The sequence below is a fragment of the Gossypium hirsutum genome, chromosome D07 (assembly GCF_007990345.1).
Source record: "Gossypium hirsutum isolate 1008001.06 chromosome D07, Gossypium_hirsutum_v2.1, whole genome shotgun sequence".
Classification (NCBI taxonomy): Eukaryota; Viridiplantae; Streptophyta; class Magnoliopsida; order Malvales; family Malvaceae; genus Gossypium; species Gossypium hirsutum.
This window is the reverse complement of record NC_053443.1, coordinates 6,213,234-6,234,049: the sequence shown is the minus strand read 5'-3', so window position 1 is coordinate 6,234,049 and position 20,816 is coordinate 6,213,234. Positions and strand designations below refer to the sequence as shown.

General features: G+C 31.6%; 4 protein-coding genes and 1 non-coding gene across 9 annotated transcripts; 2 read left to right on the top strand and 3 right to left on the bottom strand.

Moving 5' to 3' along the window:
• Nucleotides 1-1,776: 1,776 nt before the first annotated feature.
• On the bottom strand, nucleotides 1,777-6,549 carry LOC121219317 (nuclear transcription factor Y subunit C-1). 3 transcript variants are annotated; one of them, XR_005915979.1, is made up of 3 exons: nucleotides 4,799-6,549; nucleotides 2,154-2,265; nucleotides 1,777-2,068 (listed from the first exon to the last, which is right to left on the bottom strand). XR_005915979.1 is itself a non-coding variant. In XM_041097241.1 (2 exons), the coding sequence occupies exons 1-2, from the start codon at nucleotides 5,494-5,496 to the stop codon at nucleotides 2,065-2,067; spliced, it is 702 nt and encodes a 233-aa protein (XP_040953175.1). In that variant the 5' UTR covers nucleotides 5,497-6,549; the 3' UTR covers nucleotides 1,777-2,064. The 3 variants fall into 3 exon arrangements, 1 of the variants encoding a protein (XP_040953175.1); XR_005915980.1 differs by having other exon boundaries at nucleotides 2,154-2,260; XM_041097241.1 differs by lacking the exon at nucleotides 2,154-2,265.
• Nucleotides 6,549-11,112, bottom strand: LOC121219315 (uncharacterized). The gene is made up of 2 exons (XM_041097240.1): nucleotides 10,904-11,112; nucleotides 6,549-9,569 (listed from the first exon to the last, which is right to left on the bottom strand). Exon 2 carries the CDS (start codon nucleotides 9,521-9,523, stop codon nucleotides 7,232-7,234), a length of 2,292 nt encoding a protein of 763 aa, XP_040953174.1. The 5' UTR covers nucleotides 9,524-9,569; nucleotides 10,904-11,112; the 3' UTR covers nucleotides 6,549-7,231.
• Nucleotides 11,113-13,031: 1,919 nt separating this feature from the next.
• Nucleotides 13,032-13,113, top strand: TRNAS-UGA (transfer RNA serine (anticodon UGA)). The gene has a single exon. It is a non-coding gene; the product is annotated as a tRNA-Ser (tRNA).
• LOC121219314 (mediator of RNA polymerase II transcription subunit 30) lies at nucleotides 13,066-17,115 on the top strand. 3 transcript variants are annotated; one of them, XR_005915978.1, is made up of 5 exons: nucleotides 13,102-13,691; nucleotides 14,260-14,352; nucleotides 15,391-15,543; nucleotides 16,140-16,475; nucleotides 16,872-17,115. XR_005915978.1 is itself a non-coding variant. In XM_041097239.1 (3 exons), the coding sequence occupies exons 1-3, from the start codon at nucleotides 13,287-13,289 to the stop codon at nucleotides 15,487-15,489; spliced, it is 597 nt and encodes a 198-aa protein (XP_040953173.1). In that variant the 5' UTR covers nucleotides 13,066-13,286; the 3' UTR covers nucleotides 15,490-16,001. The 3 variants fall into 3 exon arrangements, 1 of the variants encoding a protein (XP_040953173.1); XR_005915977.1 differs by having other exon boundaries at nucleotides 16,140-17,115; XM_041097239.1 differs by lacking the exons at nucleotides 16,140-16,475; nucleotides 16,872-17,115 and having other exon boundaries at nucleotides 13,066-13,691; nucleotides 15,391-16,001.
• LOC121219313 (non-specific phospholipase C6) lies at nucleotides 16,052-19,338 on the bottom strand. Its single transcript, XM_041097238.1, has 3 exons — nucleotides 17,969-19,338; nucleotides 16,885-17,061; nucleotides 16,052-16,496 (listed from the first exon to the last, which is right to left on the bottom strand). Exons 1-3 carry the CDS (start codon nucleotides 19,023-19,025, stop codon nucleotides 16,201-16,203), a joined length of 1,530 nt encoding a protein of 509 aa, XP_040953172.1. The 5' UTR covers nucleotides 19,026-19,338; the 3' UTR covers nucleotides 16,052-16,200.
• Between the last annotated feature and the right edge of the window lie 1,478 nt (nucleotides 19,339-20,816).

The window sequence follows — 20,816 nt, the reverse complement described above, 5'->3', positions numbered from 1 at the left end:
ATGAAAATAAGGAAAAACAAAAAAACAAAGCTAAACAGGGAAAATTTCCTGGTTATATAGTTATATATACATTTTTTTCTTCTTCTAGTTTTAATTTAATGAAAAGTGGTAAAGTGGCTTTGCATGCTTGCCTACTGAAATTTAATTTAATTAAGTGCTTTAATGAAAGTTGCTACTAAAATTTGGATGTAGTCATTAATTTGGTAGTTGCTTGGAAACTCCTTATTTAGCTGTTTGGTGACTTGTAGTTGAATCAACAAATTCCTTAGAAAAACAAAATAGTGGATGACTTTTGAATAATGAAGAATAGACTCCAACTTCTTCATGTATAGGAAGTTTTGTTTGTAGAAATTGAGAGACTGGAAAAAAGGAGAAAATGCAAAGGAAGAAAGAAGGTTGGTTCATGAAATGGAGGGAGTGGAAAAGCTTTCCAAAATCATCTTATGACTTTCTTACTCTTACATGCCAAATCTCATTACTTTTCTCCTAATAATTTAATTTTCATATGTAATAATGAAAAAAAATTGGTTTACCAAAAATTATTTTTGATTAATTATATATTATAACTAGCTTTTTTATCCGTGTGATGTATGGGAAAATCGTTGTTTTAAAATCTTTGAATTTTATATAATTGTAAATATTAATTTGCAATAGATTGTAAAGTTTAAAACATGTATTGTATAAGCTGATTGAGTCTTACCTCAGTTGGCATCGGTATTATTGCCAATGTAAGAGAATGTTGGTTCGAGTGTGTTGAGACGCATTATCCTTCCTATTTAAGGGTTGAGACAAAATTGAAATGAGGTAAATTGCTAAAGGGTTTATAAAGGTAATAATCCATTTTAATCCTAAGCTACCTATTATATAAAACTATCAAATATCATATAATAATAATTAAACATTTTAAATAATAATGAAAATCATACTCTTTTTCTGTGATGGAAAGTGATAATAACTATTACATTATTAATAAATAAATAAATTCATACATTATAGATTAGGTTACCAATATAGTGATATAATCTTTTTTATATATGCATATATATTATTAATCTCACACATTTATTTTTTATTAATTATAAAAACCAAATCTTATTTATATATAAAATATATATTTATTTAATTAAAAAACTTAGATTTTTATTATTTTTAATTTTTCCAATTATATTATTTATAACTTTATAAATTAGAAATTATTAATATATTATGTTATATTTAAGTAGTTATTTTAAAAGATATGAAGAAATTAATTAACTGTCAGTATTAATTAATATTACTTTTATTATTATCACATAATAATACTAATAAATTATTATTTTAATATCAATTTAGTAATATAATTAATCATTCTCGTCAATTCAAAAAAAGTTAAATTCGTGTTTTTATATATAAATATATAGATGATACTCGACTCCAAAATGATTTCTTTCCCAACCCACCCCGAAATTTTAAGTAGTGTTTTATAGTATATTAAATTTTAAAAAACTAAACCAAATATGTATTATAAAATATTAAAAAATTATGAAACTGTAATTAGATATGTAAAAAAAGAAAAGTATAAAATTAAAAAGATTAAATAAAAAAATTGAAAAAAAGAGAGCAATTTTAATAAATATGTCACAGACACAATTTTACCCAACTTCGAAAATTGAAACCTGATGGTTCAATTTTCTTTACAAGGGCTTCTTTTTCTACTGAACATCAATGCGAAACATGCATACAGTGTTAACAAAAATGAAGAATCCAGAGACCCAACATAATCATTTTTGGAAGAAGTAAGGCAGAACTGCACGTTAAATATGATTTGGACCAAAGTCATATGGCATGGCAGCAAGATATTGTTTTAGCTGCGCTAAAAATGAGTTAAAAGGGCTTGTTTTTTAAACAAGTTACTATAGAAGTGTCATCAAATTCAAGGTAGCTTTTCTTTTTCCCATAAACAATACCAACACAACTGCATTCATAAATCAGTAAGCACAAAAGCATAAATTCCCCAGTAGATCACCTGAGTTCCACGCGTTTTCCGCACCATCCACCGTACGATATCGGACCCATGATTTTAGGTTAGCTGCAGAAAAGCAACAAAACTTTAGACAATGGCCGGCAAGAAACCGAGATCAATGAACAGCTCATAGTGACAACAGCTACAATACCAAGAGGCTTATAAGTGACAACAGCTGCAAAACGTGCTCCTGAAAACCCGGACTTGGCATTTTCCGGTACCAAAAGGAAAATATTCCTTAAACACTAGCACGATCCACTTCACTATCACAGGTAGATAGCGACAATATATCAACAATTCAAACCGAATCACTATACTGAAATGAATAAAACAACCTAAGCTAGGAAAAAGATGAATGCATATTAGCTGGTCTTAGAACATGCCCTTGTTAAAATGCACTATAGTGGTCTTTCAGAAAAGTTTGCATGGATGAGAATGAACAATTCAAGATTCTCGTCGTTCGTTCGAGGTTTTAAGTAAAATCATGCTTAGACGGTGTTTGAATCTGCAAAATCCTATTGCATACGATCAAAAGGAAGTCTAGAATGCAATGCAAAAATGAAACTTTAACAAAAATGCAAGTGCTTAGGATGCAAAAATGACAAAAATAAGGGTAAATTGCACTAGTAGTCACTCAACTATTAGTAAATTACTTTTTTGATCACCTAACTATAAAAAGTTACAAAATAATCACCTAACTACTAGTAAAATGTCTTTTTTGGTCACCCAACTATGAAAAGTTACAAAATGATATCTAACTATTTAATTTTGTCTTTTTTTGTTACCAGCTGTTAATAGTTGTAGCTTTTAAAGTTGGCATAATAGCAATTTTAACTCTCAACATTTATATATTATGTCAATTTAGTCTTGATTCTAAAAAATCTAACCCTCAACATTTACACAAAAATAATAATTTGGCCTTTTTTTGCAATTTTTCTTTTCTTTGACCCTTTCACATAACTAAAAAAACAAAATTATCGGCTAAAAAAATGAAAACACCAAAAAATCTAGGATAATAATTTTCATCCTTTCTCATTCTTTTAAAATTAACATTAAATGTCACAAAGAAAAGCAAAATTGTAATAAAAATAAAAACAAAAAAAATCAAATTACACAATGTGTAAATGTTGAGGGTTAATTTTTTTAAAATCAATACCAAATTGACATAATTTATAAATGTTTATTATGCCAATTTTAGAAGCTGATACCATTAGCTAGCAGATAACCAAAAAAGACAATTGTATAGTTTGGTGACCATTTTGTAACTTTTCATAGTTGTGTGATAAAAAAAAGGGTTTATTAATAGTTAAGTGATCATTTTATGACTTTTCATAGTTGAGTAACTAAAAACGAAATTTATTAATAGTTGAGTGACTACTAGTATAGTTTATCTTAAAAATAAACCAAACCAATGAGATCATTAACTAGACATCCTGGTTGCTACATGGATAAGGGGAAAGATTATATGTTTACTTCAAAGGAAGCAACTATGTTACTCGAAGTCGGGTGTAAACTTTGGGCATGAATATGTGTTTTATATGAGTTTGGCCACACTCAAGCAAAATGCAGAGTCGAGCCAAACACAAGTGACGATTCGGAACAAACGGAATGGGAAAATAACCGGATAAGGAACCAACCAGCAATTCAAGGACTACATGCATACCAGCCCATTTTCATTAGGAACTAAATGACTAAAAATGGAAAATATGATGCTAGTTCCAAGCCATAACACAACATTCAATAGTGACACATGACATGCCACATGCATCTTATATTGATATACAGAGACCAGTTTTTACAAGTAGAATTAAGTAAAACTTTTAACAGACAAACTAGCTTACTCTTCAATCTAATGTACAGGGACTACTTAGCCCATTTTTTAGTCGAGGAGGCAAAATGCAATCCGATTCCTAATACAGTACCTCCATGGTTCATTACCATCACTACATAACTATCATATCACTTAAAGGCTAAGTTCAATAAGGTGGGAAAAAAATGCAGTTTTAGACTTAAATCTAGCAAATTCAATCAATAAAAATGGAACCTTCATACCATAACCATCAAACAAAATGCAAAGATGGCATTAAACCAGTACTTGGAATGGGGAAATGGTTTAGAAAAGACTAAAAGGGAACCAGCTCCTTTGACTAAAGTTCAAAGCATTGGTATCTAATTCAACACTATTCAAGCAAAATGTTCCTTATCCTACAATATTGCAAGAGTTTAAGAAAAATAACACAATTTTGAATGGAATCAATGGCTAAAAAAGGAAAGCAAAACTTTAATCAATAAACAAACCCAGAAATTGAAAATTCTTAAAGATGATAATAGAAACAATATGACAAAGAGTTCAAGGGGAAAAAAAACTAAATTTTGAGTGGAACCAATGACTAAAAGGGCAAAAACAACCAAAATTTTAATTAAAAAAATAAACCCAGAAATTGAAAGGTTAAAATATGCTATTAGTCCCTGTATTTTGATAAAAATTGAAATGTAGTCCAAATTAAGCTTCTACTTTACTTTTTATTTTACAAGTCTCAATCCAATCATATACTTGTTAATATTTTTTTGTTAAAATTTGTTAACTTGACGTATTAGTTATACTGCTTTATAATTATACATCGTGTTAAATTAACAAATTTTTTATTAAAATGATGATAATAATTGGATTAAAATTTTTAAATTGAAAAAAAGTAAGAGGATTGAAATTTTAATAAGTGACTAAGTAAACTATAGGACTAACAACATATTTTACCAAATTGAAAATTCTCAAAATTAAGGAAAAAAAGAACATACCCTTGACCGTCAAGATTCTCTTGACCACCGGTAACTCCACTTCCATACGAGCCATCATCATTTCCCGCCGTCTGCCAAACACTCTGCCAAGCCTGAGAAGGTGGCTGACCGTAAATACCTCCGGTGGGATCGACGGCAGGCCGGCCAATCATCATCCCACCAGGACCACCAGCAGCAGGTTGACCCATAGGGGGATAAAAGTAAGGTACCCCACTGGCGGTAGCCCCAACCATCGGAGTCAAACCAGTTTCATCCTTGATCTCATCCCTAGGCACAATATCTACCAAGAAATCGAAAATGTCGGTCCTCGTAATAGCCGCAGCGATGTCGTTTTTCTGAAGTGTCCGTCGCTTGTTTTCCTCGGCGTGAAGCCAAGAACGGATAGTGAGTTCCAAAATGAAAAGCTCACAAGCTTTGGCGAAGAGAATGGGAGCCTCGGCGGAGATCATACGGACGTCTTCGTCGGCTTTCATTATCTTCTTAATGCGAGCTAATGGGAGTTGGTGGTTCTTAAAATCGTTAACTTGCTCGATTTCTTGGCGTTGGTATGACCAAAACATTTGGAGCTGTTGCTGTTGTTGTTGAAGGAGGTGGTGGAAAGGAGGCGCGGTTGCTGTGGCGGATGAAGGAGGGGTAATGGCGGATGTGGGAGGCTGAGGTGGGTATGGGGTGGATTGAGTTTGCTGGTTACTGTCCATTGGCTGGTGAACAAATGGAGGGAGATGGGGATGTGGCGGTGGTGATCGTGGTGGTGGTGGCGGCGGTGGATATTTTTAAGGGTCAGATATGGATGGGATAAGGTACAGCGGCCATTGCATTTTGCGCTGGCTTTGTTTATTATTATTATTTTCCAAAATAAAAATAAAAATATTATTTATGAATTATTACTTATCTGTATAAAAAAATCTTATTTATCTAAATTTGGTACCACCATCAACCCAACAACAGTCGATAATTCTTTAAAAAATATATTTTGAAATAAATTTAGTAAAAACTAAAACAAAATTCAATTTAGTCAATATTATTTTGGGTGGAATTTTAATGAATTAATTAATAGTTTGAAGAAGTTGGTCCAACTTATTTCTCGTGCGCTTTAACTCATCTTATTAATCATTTTAATACGAATTAAGATTTAAATAAAAAAATTCACAATTCATTTTATTAATAAAAATTACTATGTAACTCTAAAATTTATTTACCAAATCTTTAATAATTAAATATCCCTAATTAATTAATTATATATCATTGTCAACTTTATAGATTTGCTTTTTGACTCATAATGCCATGTAAGTATTAGGATTCTTATTAATTGCTCAATGCCACCTCATCATCAATTAACCTCATTTTAGACCCTTTCCTTCCTTAAACCATGAATTTAATCTTTATATTTTAATTTGATTAATTTTAATTTAGGCATTAATTTTCAATTTTTATTTAACTACTAATGAAATGATTACTACTGTTTACTACTGTTTCATGCCTAAAGTTATAGATTTAATCCATATTTTTCAATTAGATTATTTATTAGTCCCTTTTAAAATTTTAATCTTAACGTAAACGAACAATCTTTAAATTCGTAGCTGTCTCTCTTTTTTTAATAATATATAAAAATAACAAGTTAATATGGTGCTATATATATGATACACTTATAATATGTTCGTCAGATCAGATTTTAAAAATTAAAAACTTTACAAATTCAACTGTTATTATCTGGTCAGTTTTAAAATTCATAAAATACAAAGATTAAAAATGACCAAATTAAAATATATAAACTAAATCTATAATTTATGCATAGTACAAGGACTAATGGCAGAAATTAACCTTTTTTAATGAGAGGCAACAGCATAATGATAACAAAAAGAAAAGAGTTAATTCCATAAAACATCATCAAACTCTTATCAAATTTTAAATTGGTCACGTTTCAATTCAACTGAAAATTCCAATACTAAAAGCCATAATGAGATTCAATTCAAGTTTTAAACTTTTCCAAGAAAAGCAAACATTTTGAAGGAAATTTTGTGGTTTTTAACTTTAGAACAAAGAAAAGGCAGCTCCTGGATGAAATTTCATCACCAGGTGTTGCAAAAAAATTAGTCCTTTCAAATAAAAAAAAAAAAGCTGTTATGATCTTTAGGACGTTTTCTTCAGATTGGTATAGATATATATATATACCTGAGTTGAACTCGGTTTTTTGAAGAAGACCCTATTAGCTTTGAACTGAGTTTCATTGTCCACTCATTTCCAGCTTCCTCAATTTCCATTGTGTATGTATATAAGACTATGAACATTGTGACTTTCTTGGACTTTCAATATCCTTCGATTTAACGAATCCGTATTCGCCAGTATCTTCTTCCCAAGGATTCGGACATAAAATTGTTGAATCCTTGTAAATTTCCACTTCGATAAATTTCTCTATTCATTCAAAATTGTTTCCTACGTTTCCCGTTTTCTTCGTTGTCGTCTACCATAAACAAGCATTTGGGGTTTCTTATTTTTGTTTTCTTCGATGAAGGCTTGTCCAGCAGATTCTACTTTCGTTTCCTGAACTGTTTCGGTCATCACCTCCATTTCTTTCACTTGAGCTTCGGTTAATACCTTAAGAAGTTCCAATGGAGTAGCTGCGGGATCGAGCTCCAAGCAACCCTTTGGAGTATTTAGAGCTTCTTGGCCGGTGAGCAAATATGAAGGGACCTGATGAGAAAACCGAAACAACTCTTCTCTTGGAATCATCCGTGTTTTACTTTGTTCAAAATGCTTCTTAAACACTGTCTTGAACCCAGGCACCTTAACAAGTGGTACAACAGCAACACCCTTTTGTTCATTGTAATCTTCGAGAACCTCAACCATGTCGTATCTGTGTATCACTTCATCAGGTGTAAGTTCATTCCAATCAGCAGACCAGTTCCTATAAAGAGCCCAAACATCTCCCTTCCTTGGATATATTTGGATTGCTCCTTTCCGGCCTTTCGACCACTTCACTTTGTGCGAAAACGAGTTAAGAGACTTATTAACTTCATATTTGCCTATCCAGAAATCCCCACTAGTTTTGTAAAAGCCCGAACCAATCCAGTTTAACGGAGCCAGTTCTGCATTGCTTTTAGAATTAAGCCAACTCATCCGTATTTTGAACGGTTTTAATGATATCACACCATGAATCATTGCATAATAACGAGGCATCCCATCATCATCATCATAAGCAGCCCAAACCTGGTTCTCACCGAATGACTTTTCAGTACGATCCTGATCAAAATCATGAAAATCGGGATCTGGAACATTCATGGACATTGGATCAGGTTCCTCTGTAGCAGGATCAAGATCGGTATCAACAGAGCAAGACATTTTGGGCTGAACACTAGACTTGATATCAACAAACTCCACGAATTTGTGTGCATCGGGTTTCATAGTCAAAGCACCTGTTTCATTTCCTTCATTGTTACCACTAAAGCCCTCGTCGAATGCCTTTGGTTTATCCGAAGCAGCTGATTGAGAAGTCAGCTTCCATGAATTTAGTTTCTTGTTGATTTCTTTCTTAGCCAATTCCATCAAAATATTCCGTATTTCCAGTGGCGAAGGCTGCTTTATGCTATTAGTTCTAGAGATTCCGGCATTATTTTCGAAACTGCTAACCCCTTCATTTCCCATGGCCGAGTGATTTCCCATCTTGGTTTCATCTATGCGCCTCTTCTTGGGTCTATGTTTCTTTCCTGCAAAACTAGAAACCGAAGCTGAAGATCCCATACCTAAACCTGCATCAGTTTTCTGGGAAGGGTGACATTTCATGTGCAAGCTTTCCTTTATCGTGATATTGGCCTTTGTTTCTTTGTGTCCACGCTTTAATGTTTCGCTAGCTGCATTAGCAACACCAGTAGCTTGAGTGGTCGAAGTCAGTTGAGACACATTTATGTTACTTCCCGAACTAGGGAACTGGCCTTTCCGGGAAATTTTTGTAGATGAACCAGAAAATCTTGCTTGTCCCTTATTATGAACCTGGCGAAACTTCATGAAGTCGGAAAATGAAGTATATTTGCTACTGCTGTTTATAGCTGGGGCTGGTGTTTCAACAGCAAAAAAGGGTGTACGACAGTTGATACAAGGAAGATTTAAGTTGATGTAAACCCGAGAGTACTCGAAATGCATCTTACAAGAGTTGCAGGTTGTCCAAAAGGTATCGATTCTCGCTGAGCGAGGAGTAGGCTTAGAATAAGTAGCACCATTCCTACCACTGGTGTTCGAAATATTCTCATTGGTGAAATTTTGGGAAAAACCGTTACGACCAGTTGTCGTTGATGACGATGGTTTCACATGTGAAACATTAGTATAACTGCCCCTTAAGTTCCGTTTCTGGTCATAAGCAATTCTCTTCACTTTATCAGACAACAAATTCCAAGCTTCAGATAGAATTTTGAAAGCCCCATCTGCACCAACGGATTTATTTTTGTCGGGATGAAGAACGAGAGCTAACTTCCTGTAATGTTTCCGAATGGTATCCTCATCAGCAAATGGTTGAACAGCAAGCACCCGGTACCAGTCAACTTCTCCATTGATCTTTTTATCTGCAGATATGTACACGTCGAGAGTTGCAAGCAACTGAGAAAGACCATCAAGCTCAGGATACAAGTTTTGAGCCTTCAAAGCAAATCTTTTGGCCCCAACAACGTCCATCTCCGCAAGTTTTTTCTCGGCAAGCTCTTTAGCTCTAATGGCCTCATCTTTGTTACATTCCATCTCTGCCAATAGCTAACGGTTGCTGTGTCCTTCTTCAGTTCATTAACTGATTTGTCATTGAACACGATATTAGAACAGATTCTAACATTAAAAGATATAATCTAAATCCTCCAATGCATTACAAGACCAAAAATGGAAAATAATGAAACCAAGATTAGGCAGTTTGCAACTCAAGGATACACAAAGCAATAACAATGAAAGCTTCTCGAGATTAATCAAACTCCATATACTCCAAAAACCCGAAAATGAGACAATAGTGACTGAAATAATAAAAATACCTGAGAAAGTGAATCCATTCAAACTCAACTCGGGCTTTACAGATTCGAAAACAACACATTGCAAGTAACAGATACAAACAAAAAGCTATACCGATATCAATCAAATTCCAGAAACTCTTTATCAGGGAATCTATTTGCTAAAGTACACGGGAAAGTAACTCATTTAAGAGTCAATGAAATCGAATATTGAACTTCCAAAAGAAGCACACAACAGATTTGGAAACAAATGTGTCTCAGAAAATGCTTTTCATCCAAGAAACTACTGAAAAAGGAAAAAAACAAGTGCGGGAAGGCAATTCATCGATAAGTCAATGAACTTCAGTACCGAATTCTTGAAATAACTAAAACAGATTCTGAAACAACGAACTGCATAACCGAAATAACAAACAAAGCACACGAAGGTCATTCACTAAAACTAAAGATACTAGAGTACTGAAATTTCAAATAAACTAATCATTTATTAGTTTTTTCGGTACTCTCCATGTCTGTTTTAGTTCCATGTTCGGGGTTTATGAAAAATGAATTGCTAAAAATGTCCTTAATCCGAGGATTCATCAACTGAACTAAGAAAAACATGAGCTGGAGGTCATTTGTTTTACATCGTAACATACTAGGAGTACTGAAACTAAGAAACAATCATAAATGCTTTCAAAAAGAACACATTGCAGAGAATGTGATCACAAATGCTATACTGTTAATACTTACTGAAAATAATCTATCAAGTTACAGATTCTAATGGATATTTGCAAATTCCTCAGAAAATTCTTCCATAAACCAAACGCCATTAAACCCAATCCACATTGAATGAACGAATACAATCTAAATACAAAATTCAACAAAAGAAATTTAAAAAAAAAAAAAAAGAATGAAGTTCATCGGTTAACTTGATTTCTGCCAAAAAAGGAAAAACAAAGAAACCGATAATTCCAATACAGTGATTGAGATTAGTTAACACATTTTGCCTTAATTCAGTAATTAATTTATTCTGATTAAAACCCAAAAAAAATTCTTTATCAGAAGTAAACAATTCAATCAATGGCTTTAATAAGAATTCGTAAAAGAGTATACTAAAAAACAAGCAAAAAAGTGGGAAATAAATTACCCATTTAACAGGGAAAATTCAATCTGAGAGACGCCATTGAAGAATCCCCAGTTTCAATTTTGATTTTCTTTGCCTACTTTTTACCTGAAAGATTAAAATACATTTAAATAAATAAAAATCCCCAAAACCTGAATTTTGAGAATTTTCTTAATAATACAAAAAAAATTTATTTAATGGGGAATTTTTAAAAAAATGATATTTTCTATTTATTTATATAGGCATAAACCTAACCTTTTTATATATGGTAAAACCCTAACTATGGTTGATTTTTAACTCTGGTTAATAGACACATTGCCAGTTAGCTAAAATGAGCAAGTAAAATTTTAATTAGTAGATATCCTCATTTATTTTTTTAATGTGGTATTTAATTATGTTATGAAAAATTATTAACTCGAATTTATCCATGAATAATTTATGATTATTTGATATATATTAAAATATTTAACTATAAAAATATAAAATAAATAAATTCTTTAATCATTTCAATGTATGTATTCAAAAAATGAAAAAAATTATTTCTTAGATTACAAGTAATGTTGTTTTTAGGGTCCATTAGCATCATTTACATGTATTTACAAACTTTCCTTGTAGGACAAATTTCTTTGGATTTTGTTCTAAAATGAAGAATCCAACTGTTATATTAGGTTAGCACTTTGTTTCCAAGTGTTAGACACATGTTTTCATCATAATTTTATTTATCTTCGTTATTTTTGGTGAAAATGTGAAATTAATCTTTTATTTGAACAACACAATTTATTTAAGTATTGTTTTTTTACTCAGATTTATGAGGCATTAATCTATTATTGCTTGAAGTAAGAAACTGACATTCTACTATGATCTCTGCAACATATTTGCTCAAGTTGACAAGGATCGGCAATGTTCTTAAATAGTCTACAATGGCTCCTCCTTGCAACTTAATTTTGGGACTTTATATAAAGTTGGCGCGTACATGCTTTTAGTCCGATAATCAATGATTAAGTTTAACGGCATCGCGATGATACAAAGTATCGGTTTCAATGTTCAAGTGTGGGAGTATCAATGAAACAAGAATCATCATCTTAGAGAGGAATAGTGAGCATTGGTTTAAAAATCGACCATCGAAGGTCAGCGTGTTTCTTGACATAATAGTCATATATATATATATACACACACATAGAACCAGGAGGGCTTGATAGGGGTGAGTAAATTATACAAAGCACCAAATGAAATAATTTAGATAATTCAGAAGTTAAAGTCGGCACAATATTTCAATGTGCAACATATCTGAATCTAGTTAACATGATGTTCACATATCTATCAGCAATATCACTGAGGAAATTAAAAACACCGACAAACTATACGATTATGCTTGTATCATTTAGTTTTTATATATATATATATTTGAAGGATTTAATGGATATCAATATGTGACAATTTGCTAAATAATTGAATATAAACAATAATTTTAAAGAAACAGTTAAATGTTGGTAACGGATAGTCTAAATTAGTTTAAATTAGCTCATTATCTTTGGCTTGGTTTTATTAACATCTTACAAAGTTAATTAAAGAATCATTATATTAGACCCCATAGATCAGAGGACAAACATTTTTAATGTTGTTTTATGATAATAATAAAAAACGGCCTCTTCGATTCCTCTCAATTTTGATATTTGGTAAATTAATCTCTCTCAAAAAAAAAAATTGGAGCAATTTAATTCATTTCTATTTCAAATGTGAGTAACTTAAGGGCAATTAATTACGACGATTATGTTTTTATATCAATTATACATTATTTTGATTGGTAAAATAACAAATTTAAATCTCAATGTTCATATATTTTGTCTAACTGTTCACAGAATGTGTAAATGTTGCTGACTAAATTTGTTAAACCAATACTAAATTGACAAAATGTGTAAATATTAAGACTAAATTTGTTATTATATCAAAATAAATTATGAACAATTGAGGAAATTTATTAACAACCTAGTGATTAATTGTTCTTAGTTACTTACTTTCGAAATTGGTGTTTTTTATAGAGATTAATTTGCTCAATATCGAAATTAAAAGAGGAGAGAGATCCTTTCACCTTGTATTTTCCTATACATTATAACGGTTAAGTAAAATAATTTCAAGCAGATAGGCAACACTTGTCGATATGTCCGAGTGGTTAAGGAGACAGACTTGAAATCTGTTGGGCTCTGCCCGCGCAGGTTCGAACCCTGCTGTCGACGTCCTTTTTTATTTTTTACAAATTTTGAGCCCCAAAAATGGCTTCAAATTTGACGTTTAGGGCTCTAACCCAGATATATTTTTCATTCATGCACTTGGGGAAATCCTCCATTTTATATTTTATCGGCTCCAAACAGAAAATCAATAGCAAAGTCAGAAACCCTTGGTTGATAAAATGGAAGAAAATCCCACAGTAAGTCCTACAACAACACCAACAAACAGCGGCAACAAAACGACGCAGGAACTTGCATCAGAGGGTCTAAAACATCTAGAAGAAACCATTGAAGCTGCTTTTCAAATCCTCTCTTCCATGAACGACGAGCTTTGCAACCCTGCCTTATGGTCCACCAATCCTACTACTAATAACACTACTACTAATACTGCTGGACCTAACGGTTCTTCTCTCTCCAACGGCGCCGTTTTAGGAAACGGTGATTCGTCGTCCGACGGTGGACATCACTTGGAGATGGGTGGAATTGGAGGTAGTGGCAATGGTGCGCTCGATGAAGCTCGCCTTAGGTATAAGAACTCCGTCGCTGCTCTTCGCACTGTGCTCACCGCCATTCCCAATTCTCAGAAGGTATTGAAAGAAAATTTTAGGGTTTTTTTGGTTAAAATTTCTGTATTTTGCGCAAGTTCTGAATTTAGTCCTTATACTTTTGTTTAATAATTTTACTCCTTATACTTTTTAAATTGGTCAATCTTAATCGAATTTTAAAATTTTAGTCTGATCTAAATAGTAATAATTAAATTCATTTATTTAAGTTCAATTACTAGAGCGTACGGATATAGATTTAGTCTATATTCTCTAATTTAATCTTTCCATGTTTATATACTTTTCAAATTTTGAAATAATTTTTTAGTGAGTAATATGTTTGCCACATCAATTTTGGAAATAGGAAAATTTAGGATTGAAATTTTAAAATTTAAAAAGTACAGGGACTAAAAATAATTAAATTAAAGTACAGCACTAAAATTCACAACTTTCGCAAAGTACGGGGACTAATAGGTAGAATTTAACCCTTAATTTTAGCTCTAATTAAGACTTGTAATTGTTATGTAGGAATCATGGGTTTGTTAAAATTTCAAATTTTTGTTATTTGAATATGAATTTGATTCTGCGGTTTTTTTAATTGGTATTTAAATAGGCAAAAGCATTTGAAACGGGTTCAACGGCGACTAGTCCTGCAGATGAAGCTGATATTGAAAAGCTGGAAGAAGAAGCCTCGAATCTCAGGAAGGTAATTTTGCAGTGAAATTTTCATAATTTTATAGTCTTTTTTAAGTTATGCATTTCATAATTTAGGGCTGTAATCGAGCTGAATTCAGCTTGAATGGTGATAAGTGATAACCTCAAACTTGTAGCTTGAGCTTGATTGGGTATTGTTTTCTAAGCTAGAGCTTGGCTTGAGATATAATTTAACTACTCAAGCTCAACTTGATTAAGCTCATTTACTTGATTACCATACTTGAGCTTGAGCTTGAGCTCGAATTAAGCTCTTGATTTTGAATATTTAAATATATATTTATTAAAAGTAAAAAATTCAATTAGGCTCATGAGTGGTTCGAATCAAGTATCAAGATGCTTGAATTTTACTCTTTCAATAGCTGAAGCTCGATTTGAAGCTGGTGGTTTGATATTAGGCTTGAGCTCGAATGAGTATCAGTTTCTAAGCTAGAGCTTGGCTTGAGATATAATCTAACTACTCAAGCTCGACTTGATTAAGCTCTCATTTACTTGATTACCATAGCTCAAATTAAGCTTTTGCGTATTTGAGTTTGAATATTTAAATACATATTAAAAGTAAAGAATTTGATTAGGTTCATGAGCAGTTCGAATTGGGTATCAAGTTGCTTGAATTCTACTCGTTTGATAGCTAGAGTTGCTTGAGTTTGACTCAATAATTATCGAATTGAATTCAATTTTTTTTCGAGTTGAACTCAAGTAGCTTGTGATCAAAAGTCTCTTGTTTATACCCTTTGAAGAATTGTGGTAATACCATTCGCTCCTTAAAATGGGCCTGGATTTGGGTTTCTGTGATGCATACTCTTATGTCACCCAGACTCGGATGAGTATCGAATATGGTTTTCCCTTTTTTATTTTTTTGCATATATCTCTCTAGAACTCGAACGCCTATTTCTTGTATCCGTCATCTGCTTACTCCGGTAAACATTGTCCAAAACATGTCAAACACTAGTATTTCAAGGAAAATGCAGGTTAACGCCCCATATTTAATGCCTGTAAAAATGCAACTAATCCGGTATCTGTTTTCTTGTAGGAGCTTGCAAACAAGAATCTATACATAAAGCGTCTAATAGATCAACTACGGGAGCTTATTACGGATGTATCGACTTGGCAAAGTCCTTGTTCCATGTAAAGTTTGGACGATAAAACTGACTTATCTCAGTTGCCGAAAAGAGTGCCCTAGGAGGTAAATATGAAACCAGATATCTACATTGAATGATGATGATATGGTTTACTTGGAGGAAAATTACCTGTGATAGGTGCTATTTGTGTTATTTGATGATAGTGCTTAAGAGTTTGAATGAGACATGACACATATACTCACAAGTTACTTAAGTTTGACTACAAAAAAGATCGAGTTCAGCTCGATCATTATCAAGTTGGGCTTGAGATTGCTTTGTGGAACTAATCAAATTCGAGTATCCTAATGCTTTATTCAACCAGCTTCTTTTGATTGTTTTGTTTTCTTATTTTGTATTAGAACTTGAGCTCGAAGTCGAGTCCGATCATTGGGTATCGGCTTTCAACTTGTGCTTGAGCTTTTTATAGCTTGAACTCAATTTATTTATTTTTCTTTTAGTTTCTTGTAATTGAATTTGTGTATATGCTTCAACCGAATCTGTAATGAATCCAAAAATTACCCAATTTCTCAGAAACTGAATAGGACAATATAATACATGATTCAAACACACTTATTTCACTAAAATACTATTGTTTTATTGCATATTACTTTGACAAATTTTAATTGAGAACATCCATTTTTTTTTTTCTAAAACCTGTAAGAAAATTTAGAGGGTTGATAGATAAAATACAGAAGAGGACCGAGGTTTTCGAGTTCAACCAGTTACGGATTCGAAGATCTCGTTGTAAGCGATGATCGCATATCTACAATGGCAGATTCGGCAGCTCCCAACTTGAGGGCCTCTTTACTTGCTCGTATGAACCGGGAAACGGCCCCTTTGGTGTACTCATGAGCTTCTTTCACCGTCATTTTCTTGCTCATCTCATCGGGAAAACTGCTCAAGAAATGGTCACCGTTAAGAACAGCAGCTAGTTGAACAACCTCACTTTGAAACTCAGACAGAGCAGCATCTTCTTTTGCTTCAGTTGTCCTCAAAGGTACAACATCTGGCAATGTTTCTGCAATAGATTCAGATGAAACAGCTTACATACATGGTCTTATTATTACATATTCTCTTAGGAATTTTTAAGGTTTTTCTAGGTAAAAGAATCATGAGGCCTCTGTATTAAGTTAGATTGCATTTTGTTCCGTTTACTCAAAAAAGTTGACAAATTAATCTCTCTATATTAGATTAAAGAGCAAATTGGTCATTTTTATTGAAAATTGATGCGACGGACGAAAAATTAAGTAGTGACATATGACTTACTATGTGTATTTCATATTGATGTGCACGGATCAGTTTTTAACAGCAGAATTGAATGAAATTTTTAAAAGACTGATCAGTTTGCTTTTTAATCTAATATACAAAGATTAATTTGTTTATTTTTGAATAGAGGGGTCAAATACCTGGACAATCAGTTCTTGGGGAAGTTAAGTGGGAAACAACATCTTCAAAAGTGCCGGCCCAAGCATCTCTGTGAGTTAAGAAATTGGAAGAAAGGTTGAAGATTTTCTTTATTGTTGCAGGGATTGATGAGTGCTCAAATTCTGAGTTTGGTGTTGGTCCTTTTGGACCACTTATCACTACAACAAAAACATAAAACAAAGCAATGAGTTTATTTATTACGAATTCAAGAATATCGAACTTACGGAATGTCAACGTGACAACATGAATTGACTGATTACATTTTTTTTTCTACGAAATAAGGAAAGAGTTGTAGGTGAGGAGATTCAATTTCAAGACCTATTCTTAAGAGTAAGAGTATAAACCCATTTCTTTTCTTAATTCAAAGAAGCCTCGATTTTGGAATAGGAGAAAAAGTTGCAAGCAATCATAACGTATATTGCAGTTTTAAGAAATGAATTTAGATTTAAATCCTGGAGTTACCATGAACCCTGAAGAAATTAGTCTTTATGGGTCGTAAAATAAGAACCAATTAAATATTAACATGTTCTTTTTATTTTGAAAGAAGTAATATTAACACGTCACGTTAGCTTATTGTTACACCATTAACAACAATTAACGATTTAATGATTAAAATGTTACAATATAATAACGTATATGACTAAAACGTAATATTTTAAACATAAATGACTAAAATACAACTTAACAAAAGTATAATTTACCCCAAGTAAAATTACAAACAGTTTAAAAATGTCATATGAACCGACCAAACTAAGCTCTATATCCAAAGTAACATGTTTCTAATAACATACAAAAAAAAAGCGCAGAACTAATGGTCAAAATCGGTGGAGTCATACAAATAAAGACTGTTTTGCAAGAAAATCAACCAAATCGCAATTTGTCAAAATCAAACCATGCATGAAAAACACAGAATCTATCTTTGAAATCTTAATGTTGTCATATGACAAAAGAAAGTCAGCAACAAGTGGTTCAATTGCACTTTTAACCCCTCTTAAACGTAAACAATTCAAACATAAAAAAAACTGCAATTTTGACCCTTTGAAAATTAAATAATTCAAAACTTACCAGTGCCTTTCTTGATCCAAGGAGAGACCATAATAGTAGGAACACGAACACCAAGTCTATCAAACTTGAAGAAAGAAGGAGCAGGACCAGTGTTCCCATCAGGGTTTGGAACATTAACAAATGGTGTCTTAACATGATCATAAAACCCACCATGTTCATCATAAGTAATCACCAACAATGTTTCGTTCCATTGAGGGCTTGCCCTCAATGTCTCATACACTTCTTTGACCAACTTTTGACCATTAGCCACATCATGTGATGGATGATCATCATTAGCAGGTAACCCTTTAAGATCAAAATACCTTGGTTCAATCACACTCAAGCTAGGTAACTTGCCATTCAAGGCATCTTTTTTAAACTTCAAATCAAATTGATGGAACTTAAACACATATTTGAGTTTCCTAAGGTTTCTATAAAACAAAGTTGTGGGTATATTTTGGAAATAAACCCCAAAATCTTTACCATTTTCATGAAGTGAATCAAAGATTGTTTTTTGAGGGTACCCTTGCGCTAATTGTTTTTTGACATGGCTAGTTGAACCATGGGAAGTAGCTGAATAAACAAAGAGTCTATTAGGTTGTGTTGGACCAGGGATTGATGAAAACCAACGATCAAACACAGCAAATTCTTTAACTAATGATGCATAAATAGGGACAGCTTCTGGTCTGAAACCTTTCATGACTGTTTCAGACATGTTTGGGGAGATTGAGAAGGCTTGTTCTACAAAACCAGACATGGAAGGGAATGAGGAGGGAGTTGAACCAAATACCTGTTGTTCAACAGCTTCAAAAGAATGACCTGGATCTGGATCTACGAACTGAGCATCATTAGTGAAACAAATGGATTTTGGGTTTGGGGTTTTGGTTGAAATGGGGTTACATTCATTACCAGTTACACCATTGATGGTTGGGTTTATGCCTTGTTTCATCCAACCAACCATGTGATCAAAGGATCTGTTTTCCATTACCAAAACCACTATTGTCTTAATGGGTGACTCTTGGGATACTACAAATGGTAAGATAAACAGCAAGAAAATGAAGGAAAATGAGCGCTCCATTGAAGAAAAAGATTGGGTTTTTTCTTTTCCCTTTTTGGGTCTTTATATAGTGGATTTTCTAGGAATCCAAACACCTTGAAAACTCTTATCCTATAATGGAAAACAAAGTGAATGATATTTTTTTTTTTAAACGAAATCTTGATTGAGAATTCAATATATTATTAGATAAAGACAGCAACTTTAGTTGGATTATTTTCAGAGTAAAGAAGGAATGCAAGAAATTTAAAATAATTTAGATACAAAATGACACACACCCACAGGAGGAAAAAGAAGGTTCTGGGGGTTTTTTTTTTGGTGTTCTTTATATAATGATGAATGCTTTTTTAAAGAATAAAAAATTAAATAAAAAAACAACAAAAACGGAAAAATAATAAAGTGGCGGAGCCAGAGAAAGTAACATATGGAATTAAATATGGAATCGGTTTTTTTTTTACTAAATTTTATTAGTATTTTTTTTCAACAATTTGATATTTTTAATGCGCTTCAGCGTACTCGAACTAAATCCTCTTACATTGACAACAGTACTCATGTCAATTGAGTTAAGAGTCAATCGGAAATTTTATTAGTACAGATATCATTTTATTATTGGTTAAAATATGTTGTTAGTCCTACTTGTATAGAGTTTGAAATTTAGTTTTTGTATTTATAAAGCTAAAAATTTAATCAGATACATTTTTAATTTAAAAAACCTAATCCAATCATTATGTCATTAATAGTTTTTATCAAAATTTGTCAATTTATCATATTTATTTTTGGTTAGTGATATGAGAGTAGCTTAACTAAGTTTTCAAATTGACAAATTTTAATAGAAAATAGTTACGATTTAAATGGTTGAGTTAAATTTTTAAAATAAAAAAAGGTAGAATTTTTTTTTACTTTTTAAATATAGGGATTAAATCTTAAATTTAGTCAAAGTACAATGACTAATAATATATTTTAAATTTTATTATTTTTTAAGCTACAAGAATTTGATTAATAATTACCATTTAAATTAATTATTATAGACACTAAATAAATAATTTAACAATTTAAGCCAAATCAAACTAAGGTGTTGTTTGATAAATTGAAACATTAAATGCTAAAAGATATTTTTTGAAAAATCAAGTACTAAATTTAAGTTATAAAATTTGTTATTGTATTACTTAAAATTAAGTACAAAATATAATTAGACTGTTTGATAAATGTAAAGTTTAAATTTTAAATTATGAAAATTGTTTATATTACATTGAAAATACATTTCATATTATTTTAAAAAATCAAATTTTAGAACTGAAGTTTTTAAACGATAATAGTAATGTTAAAAGAGATAAAATAAAATAATTAAAAATATTATACATTAAGTTTATCATTTGGTTTTATTATAAAAATATTTTAAAAATTAAATTATTTTTTAGAGTTAAAATAAAAAAAAATTAAATTATTAAATATGGTAATTTTCAGTTAATATTAATTTTGGGTTCAACGAGTTTTTTCTTAAAAATGAATTTATCGTTTTTAATTGTTGTATTATAAATTATTAAAGTTATAAAGAAATGTTAAAACTTTTGTCTAATGTGAAAAAAACAAAGAATATCAAATGTAATTTATTTATTTATCAAATGTAATTGTGCTGGCAGTGCCAAGATTTTCTATTTTTAAACTTAAAAATAAATATCTCTAATTACAATTTGCTCATATAACTATAATAAAAATAAATCAATAAACTATTTCCCAAAAACATTATAAATTTAAAATATTCTTAATTAGAAAAAACAACAACATAATTTCTGTACTTTTTTCCTTTTATAGAAA